At 32.6% G+C, this 25758-nt stretch overlaps 1 protein-coding gene across 2 annotated transcripts in view; it reads left to right on the top strand.

Annotated features, from left to right (window-relative positions):
* The first annotated feature begins 10510 nt into the window (after window positions 1-10510).
* LOC131853966 (paired box protein Pax-6) overlaps window positions 10511-25758 on the top strand; it is a 72816-nt gene continuing 57568 nt past the window's right edge. Inside the window, exons 1-2 of one of the 2 annotated variants that reach the window (XM_059205066.1) lie at window positions 10511-10575; window positions 21279-21504. In XM_059205066.1, coding sequence (XP_059061049.1) covers window positions 10563-10575; window positions 21279-21504 — 239 coding nt within the window. In that variant the 5' untranslated portion in view covers window positions 10511-10562. Of the gene's footprint in view, window positions 10576-21262; window positions 21505-25758 lie in introns of those variants that run through there. The other variant, XM_059205067.1, reaches the window with a different exon arrangement.

The following is a 25758-nucleotide window of genomic DNA, read 5'->3' as shown; positions in this document are numbered from 1 at the left end:
GTCCATAGTGCTGTTCCTGCTTATAGGCGACAGTTGCAACTTACCGGCAAATGAAACAACTTGTTTGTAATTCCAGTTTCACAAACTAAAAATATATTATGTGTACTTTATAAGTACATAAACAACGTTATTAGAGTAGTGTCAAAAACAAATAACGTGGCGGAACCTAAGTGTAAACAAAAAATACAAAATTAAAAAAATTCTTTAAATATGTTCTTGCCTACAAACTATTAACTTATTTGTATTGTGAATAAAATATCACAAATTAATATATTTATTTTAATTTATACCTTATCAATAGTCTATTACATTTTCACGAATTTTAATACCTATATAAATTAGGTTTATAATGTAGGTAACGTTACAAACCTACTTACCTATATACTCTTAGAAAATAAACAATCCATTTAATAAACAACCAAAAATATATTACGGCTTTGACTCCCTGTCTTACGTGTCTTGATAGTGTAAAAAAATAAAAATAAAAATAATCTGTGACCGTCTCAAAATAACACCTCTTTGGTCTCAATAGCCTCACCCTTCCGACGATGAGGCTTAATAAGGATTAAGATAGGGCCTTTTTAAAGTAAAAAGCTTTTCATGTATCTCTGTTATTATATATTCTTTTATTTTAATGTCGGCCGTCTATAGTGTGCCGCATACGTTTGGGATTATTTTATGATGTGTCTGATTTAATTTTATAAATACCATATACACATACCTACATACAAAGCGATATACCTAGACACATATAGAAAACAGCGTATATAACTATACATGAAATTAAAAGATGAGTTATCATCGTGGTCCTCTGGAATGACAACGCATGAGTGGTGGCACGAGTGTCACATGATAACGTGATGTCCTTAGTACTGTTCTAGTATACAGCATCAGTTGGACCGTCAGATTGTTTGCCATTCCGATTGCAAAACATATATACATGTACAATGATAAAAGCCATTACAGATTACTTTAATGTACGAATACTTTCATATATTATTGAAAGTCATCAATGAAAATTTAAAATGACGCAACAATACTCATAACTAAGAACTCAAACTATAGCAGTCGGTTTCCTCTGCTACCTTACCCTATCGAGTTTAGAACTTGGTGTGGTGATATATATGTAGACAAAGTTATACGAATAACCCAGGGCGATCGCACAGCATCCTCTAGCTAAGCAGAATCTATGGTTATCAAGTTATATGGTTACTAAACTGATAGAAACATTTAAGACGTTATTCTAATATACACAGATAACAGCCAGACCAACACAAATAGTACCTAATATTTATTAATAAAAATTTATGTATCATGCGAAATCAAACCAATGATCATAAAAGTAAGATAGTGTGCTTAATCGCTATACCACCGGCCCGTCAAGTAAACGTTAATGATCATGTTTTTGTGACAATATACAAAATATTACTTTTTAAAGATTTATATTTTTTAATATTGAGCTTGAGGAACGTATCCAAAATAAAGTGCTAATCCATCGATTAAAATTTACGTAACATTTAAAAACGTTCGAAATATAAATTCAAATTTTAAGTATCGTTAGAGCAATGATTTCATTACACCTCATCGTGTTGTTTGTTCTTTTTTTTGTTGTGTTGTGTGGCGCGGGCGGACATGGTAGCGGTCGGGCCGAGGTGAAGATGCCTTATATTGTACGTCACAATGGTAGCAGATTGATTTATCGTGCCGACCGTATCGTGCGTGCCATAACCTACTGTTGTGTGCGGTTGTCGAATCACACTGCTGTACAGACAGCAAATTGTTTAACTTGAAAAGTACACAAGAGTGCTAATGTCAAGTTCAATGATATTTTAGTAAAACATTGATAAAAATGTAAATATTTAAGCATACTTATAAATTATAATGCTATGTTAATAATATTATGTAATTCTATATTTACGTAGTTATACATAGAGTCACGTGGGGCAAGTGTGCGCAGCGGGTAAGTGTACGCACTCGAAGTATTTCAAAAACGGTTTATAGGTACGAACTGATAACACCCCTCCTCATTAGCGCACAAAAGGCTATACTTAGTGCAACTTTTTCACTGTCCGCCGGTGAACCATTTTGTTTCCGTAAGTGAGTATTGTTTCTTGCTTGAAATATTGCGATTTTTGTCTTAAATGAGAGACTCATTCCTTTGTAATATATTTATATTTTGAAATCATGCTTTATACCATCGAACAGTACATTTTATGTAATATAAGCCGTGTTTAATCTTTTGGTGATGACGATTACGTAATATTGCTCAGTTCTGGTTAAATTTTATTTTGATGGTTTGGGGTAAGTGTGCGCATACGCATGTCGGGTAAGTGTGCGCATGCGAATACTTATTTATGATGCAATTTGTTATTTCAGAGTTTAATTATACATAAAAAATGCCTCGATTATAAAAGAAATGCCGGATAGAAGTGTTGTCACAGAGGAACAGCTAGAAGCTGTTAAAAGATTAATTTCGGAGGTTGGTAGCAAACGACAGTGTGGCACCCGCAATAATGAGTGTACCTTCGTCTAGGAATGAATATGTACGACTGTCATCCATCCAAGAAATACCGAAGTTGGCCTTAGGCATTTCTTGGATGAATGACTGTGATTCAAAATCGGCGAAAGAAAGGCAAAAAGTCAATCATTGATACTGTAAGTCCTTATAAAGTAGAATTGGAAAAACAAAAAACAAGAGGAAGAATAAATTGCAAAAAAAGAAGATACGACTTGATCTGAAAATAAATAAAATGATGAGCAGGAATTATTTTGCCCACTGTGTGGAGAAAAATACATATTTCCACCGAATGAAGACTGGATCCAATACAGCATCTGTAAGAGCTGGTGGCATGAACAATGCAATAACTTTGAAAAGGAATTATTTGAACTGATGTATTATTAGGTTGAGGATGTCTATTTTCTGGTTTATCATATGAGTCTGACTCTATTTACTGTATGTTACATGTTGCGTACACTTACCCGCACTACTGCGCACACTTACCCCTATACTTGGGTAAGTGTGCGCATTTAAACAGTTTTGATTTTGTTGATTTCCAAAGAATTTGTGTAAATGATAATTATTTATTTTGCATTTAAGTTGTTGATTATTAAATATTTTATATAATAAACCTTGTTTTGTTCCAGTTAACTTCAAATATTTTATTATATGATACTTCAAACCTTAAGTGCGCACACTTGCCCCACGTGACTCTACATCTCTGTAATTTGTAACGATGTATTAAGTAAAAAAATATGTTTCTTTATAAAGAATATTGGTTTTCTATGAAAATGTCACTAAAGTTTATGAAATGTTTAAACCAACCAATCTGAAGGTATTTTCGAAACTAAAAGAAAAAATTAAAACGTATTACATACTTTAAGTACCTATTTATAATAAATTAAATCTAGTTTCAAATCAAAAACATTTATTCATGTAGAGTCTTTTGCACATGTATCTTAGTAGACACGTCTGCGTTTTGTATTATTTATTAACTTTTCTGTAATTATTGTAGAACATTTTTACTATCTCTACTTAGCTGTCAGTTTTAAATCAACGTAACAAATCACCGGCATCAGCTTTGTGCTGAACGTACAAACGGCAATGCACCGAGAGATTGTAATTTATTTCTATTCTGACAGCACTAAAGTGTATACAGTATAGTCTACCAGCGCAATCATTTTAGTCACGTCCAGTAGCACTGAAATGTAACTATAATGAATAAGAATAATTATTAAAACTAGTGGTCGCCCAGTGGTCGATACTCTACCGTAATTAATTTAAACTATAAGTTTTAACATCATTAAGGATTTATTGTCAAAGATTTGCTTTGCGTGTTAATATAGTATAGACTAGGTTCTTAATAGCACAGAAAATCGATTCGTTGATTTGACAGTTAACAATATTGACATTATTTTACATTGACGTTTTGTTATCAGTCGTGTAATATAATAGTAGTGGATGTAATATTTTTTGTTATTGATTTAATGTAATTTATATATTTAATTCCCAAAATTGCATTCTGCTCTCCTTCTATGTCTCTTATAAACTAATGTGCGAAATTTAATGCTTCTCTGTTCGCGCAATATACGTAAAAAGTGGTACAAAGTTTTTGCTTCACGTATTAATATTATGATAAACCTATCATAGTACAAATTAATTTTAATTACACTTTAACAATGATTTTTGTTGTTACATGAATTCTAATAGAATTGTGTTTTATAATAATTAATGCATACTTCAAAACTCTTTAACACGTAACTTTAGTTTAATTTGTATTTATCTTAAAAACAAGTAGGTATTGTATAATGTTATCCATAGTAAATCTTATTATTAAGCTAAAAACATCATACGAAGTCAACGACACTCAACAATTCAAAGAGCCTACTGTGCATTGCTCCCGTTTACACTAAAACTTCGTAGACACATCACATCAATGTTAATTATGTACGTATACAAGTCCTCCCCGTTCGCATTTCATTTTTCAAAAACGTAGTGAAAAGGAAGAGGCCTGGCTTTGCCGTTCGCAACTTAAATAAGTGAGTGCACTCACTGAAATAGGTATGCGTTTTTATATAATTTTAATGTGAATATCCGAACGCACGTGCCACAGTTGCGCTTTGATCTCGTTTTAAAATATACTTACATACAGTACTTTCTGAATATCTTTTTAATTTTAAAAATGGAATTTATTTTTTGATATTTGGATGCTACTCGATATTTTGTCTCTATAATGTGTTTACGAATATACGCCTTTGGTTGTTGTTTTTCATTTGCGATATTGGCAGGCAAAGGTTTTTAGACCATTCAGCCTATTTTTCAGTGGATTTCCATTTACTTAATTTATGTTTCTTTATTCTTTATTGTACACACAATTGGTGAAAAAATAACAGTAATAAAGTAAATGTAATATACAAGGGCGAGCTTATATCTAAATGAGATTTTTCCTAGAATTGTTATAAAATAATGTGGTCACTAGTTTAGTATATACGTGTATGAGAAAAGAAAAAAAATAAAAAGGAGATTATAATTATATATATAATAAAAAGTCAAACTATAAGAATGAATAGACATACATACACTTTAAATAAATAATATATAGGGCTTTAGTTAATATATAATTGCAATACCATATCTTATCTCGTCAAGCTTTCAAGCGTGTTCTTTGGCACTCTGAGTAGATTTCTTTTTATACTTTTTATTCTTCTTCATTTCAATAAATAATAACCACATTAAACACATTGAAAACCCTAAGATCAATACAAAAGTTATACGCCTGTATGTAAATATTAGTATTGGGTGAGTATCAAGCCCACGACCACTTGACACTGATTTATCTAGTGCTTTAAACCTATTGCATCAAATATTACATGATAACTAATTAAATGTATTAAAAATAGTACTTGCATGTAGGTTCTTCTCATAATGTTTTATTATATTTACGTACTCATCTGTTAAATATTTTATAAGCACAGTCTTTGTATCGTTTTTCTCTTATTTATTTTGAGGAATAAAGTGCTAACAAGAAAAACAAATTTCCCTAAACAAAATTATAATATTCTCAGAAAATTTTCTCTATATTTAGATATTTTATAAATAAAACGTCGTATGTAAATAAACAGGAATTTGAATCTACAAACATTGTAAGTAGGAACAAAAAGGGAAGCGGAATGCTATTACGGAATCTATTCGTTGGGTAAGGAGCGAGGCATTAGCACCACCTGCGACCTGCGACGCGGTAGCTGCCGTGAATCAAAGCGGGGACTAATGAGGTGAACCCAGGCGGAACCTACCAGACATCCGATCTCGAGAACTCTATGGTAATTCTGTTAGTAAGAAGCGAGAAACTAAGCTTTTTTCGGTCATTTTATGCGCTTTTGCGGCCAGTTAAACATTTTTGCAGGCAGATTGATGAAATATGAGATTTATCTGTTTTTATCTACCGATTTTAAAATAAAAGGAGGAGGTATTTAAATCGATTGTTTTTTATGACTGTTACCTCAGAACATTTTTCAATATGAACCGATATTGATGATTAATTTTAAAAGCTAGATTTTAATATTAATAAAATAAACTTTGGAATGAACTGAGGAAAGTGTCAGCAAAGACGAAATTTAAACCTATTTCCTATTTCTAGTACTACTGTATACAATAACTGTTGAACTACCTGTTGAAATATTCAAGTAGAAATGTACAGGTACATATTCTAAAATTAAATTATATATTTCATAATTTGCTTCATTCCTGAAAGCGAGTAGGCACCTATAGATCTTATGTATAGTATTACCTACTATTAGTCATAAATGAATAAAATAATAAATTAACTTAACACTTTTACAATTTTGAAAAACAATTCAAAATAAAGACTTCAAATGTCAAATAGTTGCTAATATATCACAATATACTTACGTATTATTCTCAATAAAATATTACACTATCTCTCCAACTATATATAGTCCAGGAGCTCCACCGGCGCGACTTGTAGATGCACTGTGGCAGTACCGAGCTGGAATTTAAAATGGTTGCCTTACTTTATTCCCGTTTAGAGAGCTTTGCATGCAGCTCAGACGGGCCTTTGACGCACTCAGACAGCCACTTACTTAGCGAAACACAGATTTTTCTATATTACCCACATTTATATTACGCTATTTATAACTATTTTGAGTTTCACTGTACCATTATAATAATAACATATAATAACTAGCTGACCCGGCAAACGTTGCTTTGCCATATCAAATAATATGGGTATGAAAAAATTGGGATTAGTGATAGAATGGTGAAAATTTAGGGTTGTATTTTTTAATGCTACATTATAAAAACACTAAAAAAATTGTACAGAAAATTAAAAAAAATACGTTAGGAGTGGTCAACCCTTATCATTTAGAGGTATGAAAAATAGATTATAGCCGATTCTCAAACGTACTGAATATTTATATCAAATTTAATAAAAATGGAGGAGTATGGTAACTAACATTGAGACACGAGAATTTGATATAAACGAAGACTTCTTTTTAATACATACATAATATATACAGTAAACACCCAGACCGATACAAACAATCATACTCAGGAATAGAAATGTTTGTATCGTGCTAATAATCGAATCAATGGAAGCAAGGCACACCAAATGATTGGCCAGGTGCAGCTATATATATATTATACATGAACAACACGTTGTACCACCCACACACATTGCCTTTCTGGAGGAATAAACTGCTTGACACCTAAATTAGATGATGCAGAGGTACAACTTTATTCAAAGTCTACTTCGATGATGATTCTATTCAGCATAAGTAATGTGTAAACTTCGCATAATTCCCACACACCAGACCCTAAAGTCCGAGAGCTAATTATCGTAATTAGAACCAAGTTTTTATATATAGTAACCGACACTGAGCGCTCGCTCAAAGACGCCGAGATTGCTCTCCAGATAACGACTGATTGGCCGTGATGTATCGTATTATAGACCGCCACAGCTCGTATGTGAAATGTTTACTTTGTCTTATTTTTTACTATAAATGAATATGTTTTCAACTTTGTATAAAACAAAGTCGCTATCGCTGTCTGTCCGTCCCTTTGTATGTTTAAAGCTTTAAAACTACGCAATGGATTATAAAGCGGTTTTTTTTATTAGAAAGAGTGATTCAAGAGGAAGGTTTATATGTATAATACATGTACACCCGGGCGAAGCCAGGTAGCTAGTTGCTTATTTAAAAATTTAAGAAAATGAAATGAATATATCTTTATCAGTGTTTTTTCCAGTGCGTCCGGTGATGGAAACACCACTAACAAACCCAAGTAACAAGGGAGACGATGGTAGGTTCGGTGCTCGAATAAACATACTGGATCAAATACGAGCGAAGTGTGCACACGTCAAGTGTTGCGTTTACTTCAACACACATATATAGTTGACAATATCTCTGAATACCCCATCTGGGATAACAGAGTATTATTTATTATGTTATTAATATTTAAGTCATATCATATATTTATATGTAATATATTGTAGTAGTAAATATTAAGTAGTAGAGATAAATAATCTTTATCTAAGATAAAACGTAATATCTCTATTAGTATTCAAACTGTTATAGTTTTCCTAAAATTAAAAAATATACCAATACATCTTTACACAAGGCCAAAGCCATTGTCATGTGTTTGATTGTCATCCCTTTTTAGTCACAACCGTTGTTTTATCACCTTACTTAACACGTCTAATATATTTTAAAATGTTTATTTTAAAATTAAAAAAAGAATACTACAAATATAAAATCGACAAATTGGCAAGTAAATTTTGTTGCTAATTATTTCTTCTCTATTATTGCGCCATCGACTCCAAACAAGTTGGTGGTCTACAAACAAACTCATACAGTTCACCATTAGTGTCCAAACGCCGTCACGACATTATTGAATCCACTCGAGAAGCACTCGCTTTGAGTTGGCATCAATTTGGCGACCCCAGACTCAGTTCAGCTCTTGGGCCATTGTGCCACGCTGGGGAAAATATCAAAGTGAAATTATTTGATTCGCAGTTGAAAAGATCAAATACGTGTCTCGATATTGAGCACCTGACTTTTTGATCCGTAGGTACAATATTATATATGTAACATTGGTGGCATTCAGAGGTTGTAGGCTATTTGGGATTTAGTTTTCTACCGACTTCTAAAAGCAACAGTTTGTTTTTTTATTTCGTCATGCAGTAAAAGTAAGTCGAGGTATTTATGACAATTGAAAATTTATATGATTGTTTTCTTAATTCAATAAGACATATTTTTAGTAGAATATGGAAATAAAAATTACATAGATGAAATAAGTTTTAATATTAAGCAAGATGTAAGTACTAAATCTTCAATTTGGTGCCATAGGTACAAGTTGTTTTAGCCAATCCTACAGATAGTGCGGCTAAAGCAGTTTGCTCACTGGTGAAGTGATATAGATATTAGTTTTAGGGTACAATGCGACTGGCATGTACTTTTAGTTTGTACAAAAGTCCCTGAATTACACAGAAATGAAAAAAACATGTCCTATTATATATTTCAGTTCTAAACATTATTTAAACGCGAGATTTCGCGTGTTAAAGTTATTTATGAGTTGTCATTATTTTGAGGCGTTTCTACGTCTTGGTCACAAGTCGACTGGAGATGGCAGTGGATGTAAACAATGATTACACGCAGACAAATCTGTCTAGCCGCTTTCTGGTCTTTTTCGCCATATGTCGACTACCATTAGAAAACACTTTAACGGAAGTGTATAAGTAACTAGCTACTTGCCCTGGCTTCGCATGGATGTACATGTACTATATATATAAACCTTCCTCTTGAATCACTCTATCTATTAAAAAATCCGCTTTAAATCCGTTGTGTAGTTTTAAAGATTTATGCAGACATAAGGACGGATAGACAGCGACAGCTACTTTGTTTTATACTATGTAATGATATCAGTAAATATACAACTTATTTAATGTAGGTATTTAGGTAATCAATTCACATACCGGTACATTCACGCACAGTTGATAGAAGTAAGAGAGAAAGAGAGATGTTGTCCTTGGTGTTGATTGCCTGTGAGAGGGTATTATTGTTTATATTGTGATAATTTTCTACTAAATAAAGTGGTCTTTTAGTACTTATTTGGATCAACATTTGTTGATAAGTATAAATAGCAAATCAACGGTCAACGTTCCCTATTTATACTCAAAAGCGATGGTCTGAATTGACTATTCCATCAATAAAAAGTTTAAATAATTCGCTACTGAGTGAGAAATATAAAAAATAACAAAAGATAGTATTCGTTATTGATTAGAGTCGTCATTAGATGGTACAGTCGGTGTCAAAAAAAACCCACTCACATTCATCTTGCATTCGCATGTTTCCTGTCTGCCGCCCACAAGTGTATCGCTAAACGATCATCTGACCTAATCACCGCGGACACAACATCTCAGTCAAACAATAAAAAAACAAATGAACCGACAGACATACGGACCGACTACCGTTCGGTCGCCACGATGGGTGGTACAGCCTCCATGCTACTTATCTATATTCTATCTCGCATCTAACTTCATTACTACCATCAAATCGATCATTATCGGCACTCACGAACACCGCAACTATTTGTACTATGCAACAATAGATGGCGCTTTCCAAGTAACACAATTCAGCAAGATCATCTACCAATTAGTATCGTCTGCCCCTTTTACTTTATCTGAGAGAGAATGGGACAAAACATCAAAGGAGCGTAATGACGGGTCTTGATTGTAATTGATGATGCGATTGTCTATTATCAAGTTGGGGTCGAATTTTAAACGTGGATTTCTTTGTTCGCAGGTCACGCAGCGATGGGTTGTTAGGTGCGCGCGCGCAACCCAAGTTTGGTTTTGGAGGAGGTGGGGTACATTAGTGGTGGGTTGGTTTGTGTGGGGGGTGTTAGGGAGTAAGGTGAAGTTAGCGGGGTGGCGCTTCACGGGGGCTGGGGGCGGCCGGCGCCGGCGCCCGCGCACGCCGCCACCACGCTGGTTGGCGGACTGGTCGCGCCGCCGCGGGAACCCACCACGGCGGCAGAAGCTTTTTGGAAAATGCCTCATAAAGGTAAGTGCACATATTCTTCTGTGTATGTTCAGAGACTACAGCATGGGGTTTTTCAAGAAGACAGCTTATATATAAATTTTATAGATGACAACTCAGTATTACAAATATTTTAACATCTACCGAAGAGAGTTAACTTCAAAAGTTTAGAAGTGCACAAGTAACTGTTAAAACTGCTAGCTAGTAGTTTTCAACGTGACAGCAAAGTTCTTGGGTTCTTATTCGGGCCACAAGATCTGATTTAGTACGCTGACTAACATCAATGTCAAATCGATTTTCTCTTTAAGTAATTGGAATAGCAATCCACCTTGTGATAGCCCACCTGGTGGTAAATGGTGACCATCGCTTATAGACATGAACAGCACTAAAGAAATTACGCTCTCATGTGACTCTCATGACACTCGTGCCATTCGGATTTCCTGAGGACTCAGATATCATGCCTCTTACCTAGTAATTTCACTGCCTAATTGCACCCTACAACCACAGATAATATAACATTACATACTTCAACCATAATGGCTAGTTATAAAGCAAGCTGTTTGGCGACTGAAATAGGTGAGACAGATGATTTGAAATCCTATCTTGGTTAATATGAAAGTCAGTCTTGATAATTTGCTAGTATTCTTTTCTTGGTGCACCCGTCTGAGTCTGATGGTATACTCTGGCAAAGCATTAGTGAAAGATAAATCACTAGAAACTCAGGTCAGTTAGCCCATCTTGGGAAATTCATCAGAAATTAACCAGTGCCAGGGTTCGACCTGACATGGTAGGTATATTAAATCCGATGGATTCACTAGTACCCCTTACTACCAGGGAGGATCCCTCCATTTACTAGTATTAGTACATGAAAGCACATATTACACTGGTTTTTATTTAGTCAAAGGCGAAAATATGGTGTCTGATAAATTCAAACATCATTAATAGGAGTTCTGAATAGGCACTCAACACAAATCCTAACTATTCTAGCTTCCCGAGCTGGCTGGGCTAAGTTGTGCAAGTTTGCAAGTCGTTAAGTTACTGACCTTTAAGTTGGAAGTTTGTGCCGTCTAACCGCGGTGCTAACAAGCCACTGTAGTTCCACGGTCTTGGCGTGTATGGACGATTGTAATACGGCCTTTACAATTTGTAAACTATTACTTACTAGTATTCAATAAGTGTGGTTATGTGTAATATTTATTTATTTTATATATCCGTACTAATATTAAAACCATTATAGAATAGAATAGAAAATTCTTTATTCAAATAAACTTAAATTTAAGGCCAACCTTAAATTTAAGTTTATTTGAATAAAGAATTTTACCAATAACGCACACGTGACACGTCTGGTTTTTCAAACGTTTATAGGCGGTAAACGTTTACCATCAGTCGTATGCCCGTTCACCACCATCGTAGATTAAAAAAACGATTGAATAGTCATACTTATTTTTTTATCCGCTTATTCGGAAACCTGTCTCATCACAAGATGAACGAGTAAGAAATTTGCGAGATGCTCTTTTAATTAATTTTACAACTTTTCATTGTTATTTTGTAATCTGTGAATAGAAATTACTAACTAACTAACTACTCATTAGAGTCAAATTATTAAAAACAAAAAAGCTAGTTAAAAGTAAATAAGATTAAAACGTTAGTCGTAATGACCAGAGCCATTATGCCCAATGTTGGACAAAAAAATCTGTATTGACATACAGATTTTTTACATTTTTTAACTAACTCTTCGGTGATGTAAATACTGATATCGAACAAAATATTAATATTAGAGACGGCAGTAGACTCGACTTCTGCCACGTGAGATTCAAAATATACAAGTGAAATTTAGGTGTCATGTGTTAAGTTTAGCACATCATCGATAGTCGATATTGCCTCTGACTACCCCATCTACGATAATAAACGTACATTCTATGAATGTCTGTCTATCTGTTTGTTACCATTTACAGCTAAATGTCTTAACAAATTTCAATGAAATTTGACATGAAGATCGATTGAGATCATCGTATATCGATAACGTGAGGACAGCTATAGGCTATCTTTTATCTAAAAAAACATTATATACTTCTACAATATGTAATAGTATATGGTATATCAGAAATGTAACGAAATAGACTTTGAAAAAAGTCGTCATCATTGCAAGGACCACATGTATTTAAAAGAAAAAAAGAAAAATCTTTTAACACACTTTAAAAAAACGCTTTTATCTGGAAGCCGGAAAAAGTAAAATAAATGAAACTGATTTGACAACATCGTAGCAATTCGTTAAATACTCAGTAATAGATATATCGTATATTATTATTGAAATAAAAAAAAAAATATTCGGATTATTATTTTTCAAATATGAACGAAAAAAAGAAAATAAATAAAAAAGATATTAATGATCAGAACAGAACTTGTGTCTTGGCTCTACACGAAATATAATTATATACGGAGCCAAGCTAACGGGGCATACGACATTGTGTCACTTTAGTCGCCAGATAAAGACAAATAGTCCAGAAAAACTGTTGTTGAACGGAGACAAATAGTGTTCTCACAATCGTGCAGCAGTAATTTTAATGATTTAGAGCGAGAATTGGAGTGCTCTGATTTGAAATAAGTACTAAATGTTGGTTATTCTAATCAAGGAAGCTTGTCAAGTGCACATATTCGTCAGGCATAATTTACGGGTCCTGAGAATAATACATATGCTTACCAATTGATTAATTATATTCCTAACACACAAATATCACAGCAACAGCTTACGAACCTCTCTACAATTGAATTAAATTATAAATTTACAGTAATTAAAACTTATTGTTCTGAGGTAAACTATATTTATCTCTTAAAATAAATATATAACAATGTTCTAAAACAAATTTATTATAAGTATATATACTGCCAACATGTAACGTTACAAAAAAGAAAATATTTGGAACTCTGTTCTAAATTCAAATCAAATAACTGTCATGCAGTCACTGGGAACAAAATAATTATTGCATGAACCGTTGTAATATTTTATTTCAGAAGCGTATATTTGCAGGCATTTGTTTTTATAGATTAATTTTGAAGGTTTTGTATGCACATACATTCCCGCCTTAATTAGAACAAATCAAATAAAAATTATGAGAGAAATAGTGCAGATTTCTTTTTTAAAATTTCTTAAGGGCGGTGCTAACTTTTAGAAAACGTTCAGTTAATTACTCTGTGTTATTATGTAAAATCATAGCCAAAATGGAATGGAATGTAAACCGTGTCATCTTAATATAAAAACAGCATGGATACGATATTACGATTCATTTTGTAATTGATGATGCATTAGTGCAATACCTTCACATTTGCCAGAAAGAATTTTTTTTATTGTGTAAAAAAATATAGGTTACTTTTTAAAATAGTGAAGTGAGTTTGGTGATGCCTTTTTGTAATGAAAATTTCCTGGTTCTATGTTAATTTTATTTTAATTGAAGATCACTTTTGTTTGCTGAACTAATTCTTATGCTATTACAATGAACGTTACTAATTTATCTTGTCATGGGACATTCCAAAGAGACGAGTACCGTTTTATTACTAATCTTTAAAAAGTTACAAATAAAGACGACAAAGGCGAGCGCTTTGCAACAAAAAATTACGCCTTCTATTTATTTGTTTGAAACAATCACAGAAACATTCAATCTCTTTGCGAGTCTCAATTGTTCGTCAGGTGACAAAAGAAATTAAGCTGTTTGTGGTTTTGGAAACAAGGGAAGTTACTTAGTATCGGCTTCGAACGGTCTTGTTCATTACTTTGTTATTTTGAGAGCGTAGTGGTCTCGTGGTTTAGTACCTCGACACACGAATCAAAGATCGTGAGTTCCGATCTGGTCGACACTTTTTGCGTGATTAACATAGCTTTTGACTGCTATTTCGCTCGTGTACTAAATAGGGTATATCTACTTATAAAAGTGTATATCCAAATTTAGAGATACTAAATACTTACTATAATAACTGCCTAATTTTATTAGTTGAATCATTAATATAAAAGTTTCTTTTACCAGAAAACATTTCAAATACGTTTTAATAGAATAATTCGTTTGTTTAATGAAAATTTGGTTACCATACCGACAAATATTCAAAGATAAATATATTTATAAAAATATAAATAGACATTTTAATCTGGTGTAGGACATTAACAAAATACTACTTAATCAGATATCACAAACCTTTTTTATAAACACCATATTTCACAATCTCCCGATACACACTTAGTTCTATCACAGATAGATAACATTTAGTTCTATACATCGAGATATTGTTTGTCAATGGTTGAAGTTTTTTCGTGTATCCTCGAAATGGGCGTGTCTGGATATTCGCAATAAATTATGTCAGAGCGAAACAAATGGTCCCGCAGTCCACGATCGATGAATGAAACTAACAAAGTATATGATTTATTGAGAAATGCCTATTCTGTACTGACAGGATTGCGTATATAGAATTTAATACTGTATTTTCGTCCTTAAGTCGATTATATATGTAGCATACTTAAAATAAAATACATACTCATGAGTACTAATACTGTGCGAGGAGTCGAATCCGCGACTATTGGAAGTAAAGTGATATGTTAAACCGGGAGACCACGGAAACCTTAAAAAAATATTTTATTTTATTTTTATTTCGTTGCTATAATAAATACGTTAAGGTCGATGTTGCTAAGACATCATACACGTTAATTTTTCAGTCTCGATTTCGCCTATTAGTCTGTAATTTTTCTGCCTTATATGCATAGTATAATAGGCACGATATCTTAAACCACCGGAATGCTAACGAGTGTATCACAGGCGCTGCTAGCTGTTAGTGACTGAAATAAGTGAGGCTGAGGTACCCACTCTGAAGACCTTTTACAAAGTATACCTCGGTCATTTTAGTCCGAAATCTAACCTGACACTTCAACAGTCTCGGTGGTCTAGTTTTAGTAGTAGTAGTCCGATGGTCGTAGGTTCGATTCCTCGCACGGGACAAACATTTTGTATTCATGAATATGATTCTTCGTATCGGTTTGGGAGTTTTCTAAGTATAATATGTAGGTATTTAGATAAAAAAAGTATCCATGTATTTATATCAGTTGCCTAGTATCCATAACACATCCACTAGTAACCACTGCTTACCTTGGGACTAGAAGGCACTGTGTAAATTGTTCTGAGATATTATTATTATTATTACTCTATACAGAAAAATCTTAGTTAATAACATTCCTACTGTACACAAGTATACGTGTGTACTCAATTTGAAATGTCCAGTACAGATTATTCTAAATCCACATATGGTACGTACTCAGTTTATGCTCACTATTAATAAGCACCCAAACCGGATTTAGTGGATTCAAAATGGCGTTTATTGTCACAATTAAATTCTCCCCTATAGATTTAAGCAATTCAAAAACAGATACAAAATAATAATAAGAGGGGTATTTAAGTGGGGGTTGTCTGTCTGCCAGGTGTACACTGTCATATGCAGGGTGACAGGGCGTACCAACCCTTATGTACTATGTATATATATAATGTTATAAGTGTTTGATTAATGTATTAGACTGTTTTTGTCTAATTGGAATAAAAATCAAATTTAACTGTAGAGATAAAACAAAAGAAAAAAACTGAAAACAAACAATACAAAAGAGACCCATATTAGATTTATATAGTTAGGTGTTTATAGTAAAATTAATCTGAAGAAACATTTTTTTTAATTACCTAGGCTACTAAACTACGACAACACATTGATCTGCCATATACTAATATTATATATTATTAGTTTCACGATTAATCAAAATTTGAAGACTATTGGCAAAACGTATGGTAATGAAATTGTACTTGCAGATATAGGCAATTATATCACGAGGACATCGTTTCTCGTTTTACCCAAAAAAGGCTAACGAAGTCGCGGGTAACTAGTTAATGATATAGAGTAATTAATATACAATACGATTTATTTGCGTCGAAATAAATTTATTCTCCTAATCTAAGGAAATTAAAACAATACGCACACCTACGTTCACGCCTGAAAACATTGTACAAAAATTTGAAGAACCAACCACTCTCAAAATATTACATACAACTAGAACTACACGTGAAATTTATAGCGTCGCACCCATAAAAACGGGGATTAAAAATAAATCGCTCGAATAAATTGTACCTCTGAAATTAAAACACTCCCTCGCGCGACACGCGGTACTTTGGTCGACAGTGGGTGTGACTTCGACGCAAGTCACAAGCGATAGCGATTTGTGTAGTCAAAGTGTGATATCTATAGGCAATTAAACCTACCCTCGGTTATGTACAATCGAATAGTTGTATTTCAGTATAAATTTTGTGTTATAATTAAGTGTAGTGTTTAGTCGAATATGAACGTGATGTTTAGTGAACGGATAACTATATATCCCAAATTGTATTTAAACTTATAATTACTTTAAAAATTGAAAAATAGAGTATTTTGTAATTTATTCCAAGATCTCACTATTCTTCAATCAGATAAACTGACTTATATATTAATCTTCACGCCACATTAAAACCCATCATTTTAGTCGTGAAAACGCAACAAACACACATACGAACAAATAGAGACACTTATGTTTTTATAATATTAGTATTGATTGCTATTGATTTGACAAAACGTTCATAATGTATATGATGTACAACGTTTATGATGTACACTAATCACGTATTTGTTATCTAATTTGTTTAAAAACTATATTTTAACATCACATGTATGGTAACGGATATGGCAGAGCGGCATCTGACATAGGCATTGCTATATTGTATTAATGAAATCAAATTATTGTTAACAAAATAATTATTTTTTCATTTTTCATTTATGTTTAATTTATGTAAATTGTAATTTATGTTTATGTGTTTTTTTTATACCTGTGTAATAATTGTAGTAAGTGAATCGAGATGCTTTTCGGTTATAACTTGGACGACATCCTAGTCGCAGAATATAGGGGTGTATGCCCTACGATTGTGCATTGTTCTTATAACAGCCTCGCCTGTTAGCGCACGGCGGCCGTCGATGACGCCTAACGAAAGAGGTGTGATTAATAACGGTGTTTGGTGCGAAAAATCCATCACTTGACGGGAATTTCGCTCAAAACCAACCAGTTGACGCTTATTAATTAATAGGCATTCCTATAAGTGCTTAATAGCCCTGATATAGCCACAATTTTTTATATTACACATTTGTATTATAATAGTACTTTCTAAAAAGTACTCTGTGGTGGGGTTTCACTATTTCAGTCGCCAAGCTGTTTCCTTTGAAGTGTCGAGATGAGGCCATGATATTCATGGTGCTGTTCACACGTATAGGCGACAATTACTGCTGATCATCGGATTAGCGGCCATTTTGTTTTGGTATTACAATTAATTAAAAGAAAAAGTATTTAGGTATATAGGAGTACCTAATCTTAATTGTCAATTTTATACTGGAAAAATGAAATTCCATTTTATCATCTGCAATTCTAAAACAAAAGAAATAAGCCACTGATTCTCATTCGATGCACGCGCTCGCAAAATTATACGCGAACCACAAAAAAGGGCCAAAACAATGGACTTTCTTCCCCCACCCTTTAAGGCCTTAATCAAGACCCTGCCCCAAATTCGCCCACAAATTGCATCCAATTGTTCACTTTTTACTGCGAGGCGTGTTTGTGGGGTGTGTAAAAAGAGAATTATCTGTCCGACCAACGGTTGAGCGCATCTGATCTAACGCATCCATTGAAGAGTATTGGCGTGAAAGCAACGACGAATGGGTATAATTGGGTATATTTAATTTTGACCAAAGGTTGTGTATCGCTGCCGGTTGAAACCATGCGTAATTTCACATATGATTAAAGGCTGCATATCAAATGACTGGAGTAAATTGCTTCATTGTTCAAGACTTACTTGTAAGTCGACTTAATAAATACTGCTTTATAATTAGGCATATTTAGGCGTGAAAAGGTAAATTAACACTTCGAGTAAACGGAAATCCCCACTTATCTTTACGTGTCGCTGAACCGTTTTCATATTACATGGAAAGTGTTTGAATTCGTAAATAATATTTTGATAGTGAATTCTATATTTCTACTGTATTACGTCACTTGCTTATGTTACTTACTTGATACCTATTCTGTTAATTATGATGTCAAATAGTTTGGAATTATCATTATGTGTAAGTACTTAAGTATTTATAGAAGTAGACTTTATAAAAAGTCTGCTTGAATACTGTTTCATCTATTTTAGCCGCCAATTAACTTACTTCGTAAGTAAATTATTCAATAAGAAGTTTGGCAAATTATTCCTCCAGATTGGTAACGAGTGTTATCAGGAACGTTATGCTGTTCAAGTATTTCTGTAGGCGTAGGTTAACACTTACCGTCAAGTGGCTTATGAGCTTTTTGCTATTTAAATTAAATAAAAATATATTAATGACTAAAATGTTTATTTTAGATAATGCACGCAACTGTGCTAACATAGTATTCTAGTTTAAAACTAGGTTCTATGTAATATTCCAATAAAACAATTGATAATAGGGAAAACAGAGCTTTTATATTTGCTAGTGGTCGCGACCAGTGCTCTACATTGGACCATAATTAATTTTAATTACAAGTTTAAACATTATAAAGTTTCTATTATCAAAGACTTCGTATGTGTATGAAGTGCATAATAATGCGTGTAATGTTTTTTTTTATCGATGTAATGTATTTTTTTTTTTTGTATTTTTTATGTATACTAATCTTTTCTTTATTTACATAACTTAATTGTACAACTAAGAACCTAAAATTAAAAAGCTTAAAAAAATGTATTTTTATACATTAAAAAAATATACTAGCATTTTACACTCCTTTTTAGTACAAACTATATACAGCTCCATATTGACATTTTCGTAAAATGGTTTACAAATTTTTTGGTTCACGTGGGTATTAATATAAAGCGTATGTTTGTTACAATCGTTGTGTATTTAATATATAAAAATGGCTGCCCGTTACTACTTACTGCCTCTACCTATTTACGTTCAATTACATGCACAATATATTATATCATGAATAATTTATTATTGTCTACTCTCTTTCTCTCTTACTCGTACCTAGTAAAATGCATTCCTATAAAGTCTACAAGAAAGATGCATTTCCTTGTGGCATATATAAAAACGGTGCCTTTGTTAACAAAAATACCTTCGTATCTCTTTAAGATTAGATATTTGCGGTTTTATGGCTTGCACCCCTTTTTTATGCGCCGTGAACTTTTTTTTATTATATTCGCAAAGCCGATTATTTTTTTAAACGGGTTAATTTTTTACCACTTTTGCGGAGGTAGGACAAAAAATGTTTTATGAAACGCAAGTTCTTTATGCAGTAAATATCCTAACAGAGGGTCCACTTGAAATTAAATGAATTCTTTTGTACTTTACCGAGAGTACTACAAAGTACCTTCTCCTATAGTAGGTAGATACTAAAAATGTGCAAATAATTTGAAATAGCAGACTAGCTGTTATTCGCGATTTTGTCTGTATAAAGTTTTATCCCTTATTTTTACTACATTCTATATTATTGTTCGAGATAAAAGATAGCTTCTATCCGTCATTGTGATAAACTCTATATTCCCGTCTTTATTGGGATCCATTCGCATCCAGCCGCTTATTCGTAATTATATTACCTAGTTACGATTATATTCATACAAAATCCTAAATATTATCCTAAACAGTAAAGAATAACATTTATTTAAAAGAGCAACATGCATTTTCAGCTCGCTCTTCTTGTGATAAATGCTTTCCGAATGAGCGGTAAAATAAAAAAATATTGTATGACTATTCATATGTGCTTATATTATATGATATATTACTGTAAAGTTTCATCAGTAGTTTTTGCGTGAAAGAGTAACAAACACCCATACTCACAAACTTTTGCGTTTATAATATTATTAAGATTATTTATATTATGTGGGCTAAGCAGGGGTAAGGAACCCACGGGGCTATCAACGAGTATTTAATTAAGGAGAAAATGTTTTAAAGATTTTAATGGCCGGCCTATATTGTTTAATAGGACAACAAAAGTTTATTTATAACATATTGGCTTACAAAGAGTCTATTTAAGTTTTCTCTTTGAAACGTGACCTTTTAAAGAACGTAGTATAGTAGGCACATACTATGCGTACACGAACATAAAATATTATGTAGGTAAGCTTGTATGTATGTACCATATAATCACGTCCGCGTAGAAATTAACATGTTTCTTATTAAAATAAAAAATACTCTAATTTACTTCTTATAACATTAGCTATCTCTGACTGACAGCACAGTCAAAATCGGTTCAGCCGAAGATTCAGCAAGAACAAACAGACAAATTTATCAAAATATTTTTTTCGATGTACATATGCATTCAGTGCGAAGCTGTTAATTTGAAATTACAAAAAGATACTTCAATTTTATTTATTTTATATACATATTATATTATGTTGTATTTTATCATCGGTGACGTATAAGGCGTTAGTTTATGGTAAAAATATTTGAAGACTGTTTCTAAAACCTACAGTAAATATTCAAATTTTCTTTTATTTATTTTTCATTTTTTTTATTCAATTAATTAATTAAAAAACATTTTTTGATGATTACTTTATATCATTTGTACCTCGGCATTTCCGTGTATTACACCAGATTTTGTATATTTTGATAATGTCAAATACATGGATGTTGATATCAAGCCTAGTAGGTACTAAAATGAAAAAAAATGTCATTGTCTACAGATGAATTGATGCATAGCGCGGCTATGGGGGGCGGAGCCTTATTCGGGTGCTCCTCAGCTGGTCATAGCGGTATCAACCAGCTCGGCGGCGTGTATGTGAACGGGCGACCGCTGCCGGACTCCACGCGGCAGAAGATCGTGGAGCTGGCGCACTCGGGGGCCAGGCCGTGTGACATCAGCCGGATACTCCAGGTCTCCAACGGCTGCGTCTCCAAAATACTCGGCAGGTCAGTTGGTTTTAAGTTATTTTATTAGCAATATTGATAATGAAGAATTCGGTAGACTGTGAAAGATGAGAAGTCAAGAGTTTGTGCAAAATTGTCTGAGTGGTCAATAGGTAGGAGACTTGTCATTACGTACGTCATCAGCAAATAAAAAGTATAAAGAAAATACGTAGAAAGCCTTATTTTATGTACACACAATTTAGGTAATATATACATTTCATCAGTAATAATAAGACTACAGTTGTTTATCATAAAACGTAGACAGAACACTTGAATGCCACTAATGTGGTCAAAAAATTTTTAGTTTATTGAAAATGAATTGTTAAAATAAAGTTTTGACCTTTAAATGCTTTTTAGAAAATCTCTATATATAATAATAGAGAAAAAATAGCATAAAAATAGAGCGTTACTTTATTCATTATTTTTAGGAAGATTGTATAATGTATATCTAATGGAAAAAGTTCTGGAAATTAATCTTCACCAATCAAACAAATTTCAGTTTTGCTGACATTATATAAATGCCGAAAGGTATTAAGTACCTTTGTTTGTGCAATAAAAATACAACCATACTCGTCATAAAAATAATTTTATTTTTATGACTAGTATATAACGTGAAGTTACGTTACATGCTTATTGATCTAGTTTAAAGGTATAGATTGATAAAATATTACTATCTCTCTACTGCTAATATTATCAAGAATAATAGTATAAAATTAAAAAAATGTATTCATGTGTTCGTTAATTTACAAGACATATTTGCCCCATTCAAAATTCTATATTTAACACCACTAACGCAAGCAGCAAAGCACCCATAACAATTAAAACGAACACAATTCCATTAAAAGTACGAGTGTTAAATTATTTAGCACAAAACCTATTGTGGCGTTAACAAAAGTCGTAGGATCGATTATGTCCAACTATTGCAAGATGGGGTCAAAATCTTACGACACGCGTTAACAAATTGATCGAATTCCCATAATACCGCCCAAGGGACCGCACAATGCCTCCGCGACGCTCCCGTCGTGGACAAAAATTAAACGAATATTTCAATGACTTAATCAATACAATACCAAGTTTGCATTCCCATAGTGAATTTTTGTGTTGTATTGTTTTTGTTGAATGGTAGACGTGTGCGCCGCGGGGTGACTAGGTGGGAATCGACATCGGGTGCCAATGGTATAGGGTGCCGGGCTCTAATTTCGTAGGAAATTTTATCGTTTGATTGCGATTTTATCTGGAGATCACGGAGGATTTCAGCCCTCGCCCGCCCCGGCAGTCTCAAGTGCTTATTGAAATGGCAGTATTCAATTGTTTTCGTTAATCGAAATAAACTGACAAGTGTTAAAACATTTTCGCTCTTTCGGTGAGATTACAAATTACTGATTTAAGAACTGTAATTTTATTTTTATCACATATATTTTTAATATAATAATATTCTTAACTAATAATAATCATATCTAATGTAGTAGATTATTGAGTATAAATTTTGTTTCCCTCCTGTTTAATTCAAATTTGATGTTCAGTTTTTATTTATATATACTATTTTTCTAACGTACATATGTCATTCCATCATAAGCTAGTGTAAAATTTTGCAAAACGAAATTTATTTACTATCAATACACAGATACTTGGTTATTTGAGATTACCTAAAATAGTATTTTGACTAAACGATAGTTGTTTGCTTTACTTTTTATAGCGATCCATTAAAAATCAATGAGAACAAAAATAAAAAGTTAATTTGGAACAATAAAAAAGGCAAAAGACGTCAATCAAAGGAACTAGGTTTATTTTAATATAGGGTATTCCTTTCAGGGCTGTCCCACGACCGCCCCTAAATAAAAATCAAAATAAAACATTATTTTCTAGTAATTGGCACCCCTACTGCGGGAGACTGCTTGACGCCACTTCAAGAGGATCTTATAGGAAAATAAATTTTGCTTTGGCGACCCTATATTATGTCCCATGGGGATATGTTATTATTTTGCAATGTAACATTTGTTAACGTGTTTATGAAACAAGTGCTATTTTAAGAGGATACAAATAAGAGGGACTGTGCTTGCTTTGCTGCTGTTGTAGTGTTATACGAAAAATATTTTATATATTTTGTTATAGATATAATTAAAATTAAAAAATATGAATAATGTAATCATCGGAAACGAGCGTAAAGTTATTATCAATATCCTTTTGTAACGATTTTTACAAGAGAAAGAATTAGCCTGTTAATACTTACTATGCTAGGAAAGCGGCTTTATCAAGTTCTTATTAATTTTATCTTTATTACATTACATTTTTTGATATCACAGAAAAGAATAGTATTTTGTACATCATACGAATATTTTTAATACATATACCTCTTTTCATACATTTTTATATGTGTATTATAGAATTAATACACATAAAAAATGTACGAAAAGAGTTAAATATTTCAGTTATTGCATATTTTGTTTATTGTATTACTGCATCTTTTTACATCTGTACAATCAATTTCGAATATTCTGATCAAATACTACTAAACATCAATTCGTCCAAACCACGACTGCAAGTGCTAGCGACGTATTTTTCCCACACACCCTTCCCTGGACATTCTTATCGTGCCAATTACGACGGCAAAGGGGTTTGTGCAGTGTTTCTTAGGGTTTTTCGAAAGGGCAAGCATGGTAGGACTCCTAATTAGGGACGGCCCCCGCTGTTCGGCTTGTGTTATTCTTGATTTCGATTTTTAACCGCTTGGTTGGAATTCCCGAAGTAAAATGTTCTATTCAGTGTGAATTCATTTATGTAGTGTAAATTGCGAAATGTTCTGGTAATGTTTATATAATAATTATGCGTTATGTACTTCATTATGTATAGAACTTTCGATTTGTATTTATTTTTAATAATAATCACTAAGTAGGTATGTATAATTTCGTAAGCACAAAACTAGCTTTACTTTACAGTTCTGTGTTCTCAAATCAGATTATGTTTTTTATTAGTAATTACTACTAATATATAGTTTATATGCAGATAAATACATTGTTTATAGATTAGTATAAATACAAATCAAATTGACCTGCAACCAAAATATCAAGATTGTGATATATCTTTTAAATACATATATTTTCAATATTTTGTTTTAATATTAGATACTACATGCAGAATAGTATTCTTATTTGAATGAAATATACATGTTATTAATTAATTAATAAAAAAAAATAATTAAATAAATCGAAAGGTTTTAATAATTCATTGAAACTAGAAGTATTTAAATAAATATCTAGGATATTTAAGTAAACAAATACAAAAGGCGTAATTATAACCTAAACACTCTGCGTCAATATAACTAGGTACTTCAAAAACAATCTCTGATTTGGCCCTAGAAAATGAATTTATCTCCATCCATACATCTGGCCCCCCAGCGTTTCGATCTTATATCAAATTTGCCAGTTAAATCGCCTGATAGCCACCGATTTGCTTTTATCTGGCGGCTAGTAACCGAGTAATGAATGGGAAATAGAAATTAACGACGACTACCGCAGCTGGGATTGTATTGTCGGCAATGAACGACTGATTTCGATCAATTTGTTATTGTTAGATGCGATTATTGTTGGCGACTGTTGGAAAGCTTCCGTTGATTTGTTACCGAGTTGTTTTTTAATCAATCATGTAGTATTTTCTAATAATGCTACAGCTATTAAAATTATTAATTAATAATAAGTTTGTAAATATTATATATATAAGTATGATAGGTATCTATTTGTTATTGATTGTTTGCCACCTAATATATAGTAATTAGTAATAAAAAAATGTTTACACACTGTTTTTACACACTATATTTCGAAAAGACTTAGAGTCGAGTTTCTTAGTCATACTTTTCGTCTCAGATGATGTTCCGACCTGGGGGCGTATGTAAAATCCCAGGCAGTTCAGTTTACGGCCTTAAACTGAATTGTTCTTTTTCGTATTATGAGGGTCCAAATTCAAACCGTATTCTGCCTGGATAGTTTGTCTCTGGCTGGTTAGTTTTTCTCGCGCTATATTTCGTTGCAACGTTAAGTTGAGTTTTTGTGTGTCATTACAAAATATTAATTAAATAAATGTAAATTAAATATAGAAAACAGTAATTAAGATACAATAGTTTGATATAAAAAATATTCCAGACAGTTTTATTGAATAATTCATTTATTTGTAAAAAATTAAAATCCAAACGAAATTTGTGCATCTACTTAAAATTCCGCGCAAAAAAATTCTGATTTTAATGTACAAAAAATATATATATAT

This window comes from Achroia grisella, unplaced genomic scaffold (assembly GCF_030625045.1).
Source record: "Achroia grisella isolate CSIRO2021 unplaced genomic scaffold, CSIRO_AGI_Agris_v1 utg918, whole genome shotgun sequence".
Taxonomy (NCBI): Eukaryota; Metazoa; Arthropoda; class Insecta; order Lepidoptera; family Pyralidae; genus Achroia; species Achroia grisella.
Note: the sequence above shows the minus strand (reverse complement) of the source record. Positions and strands in the feature narration are given on the sequence as shown.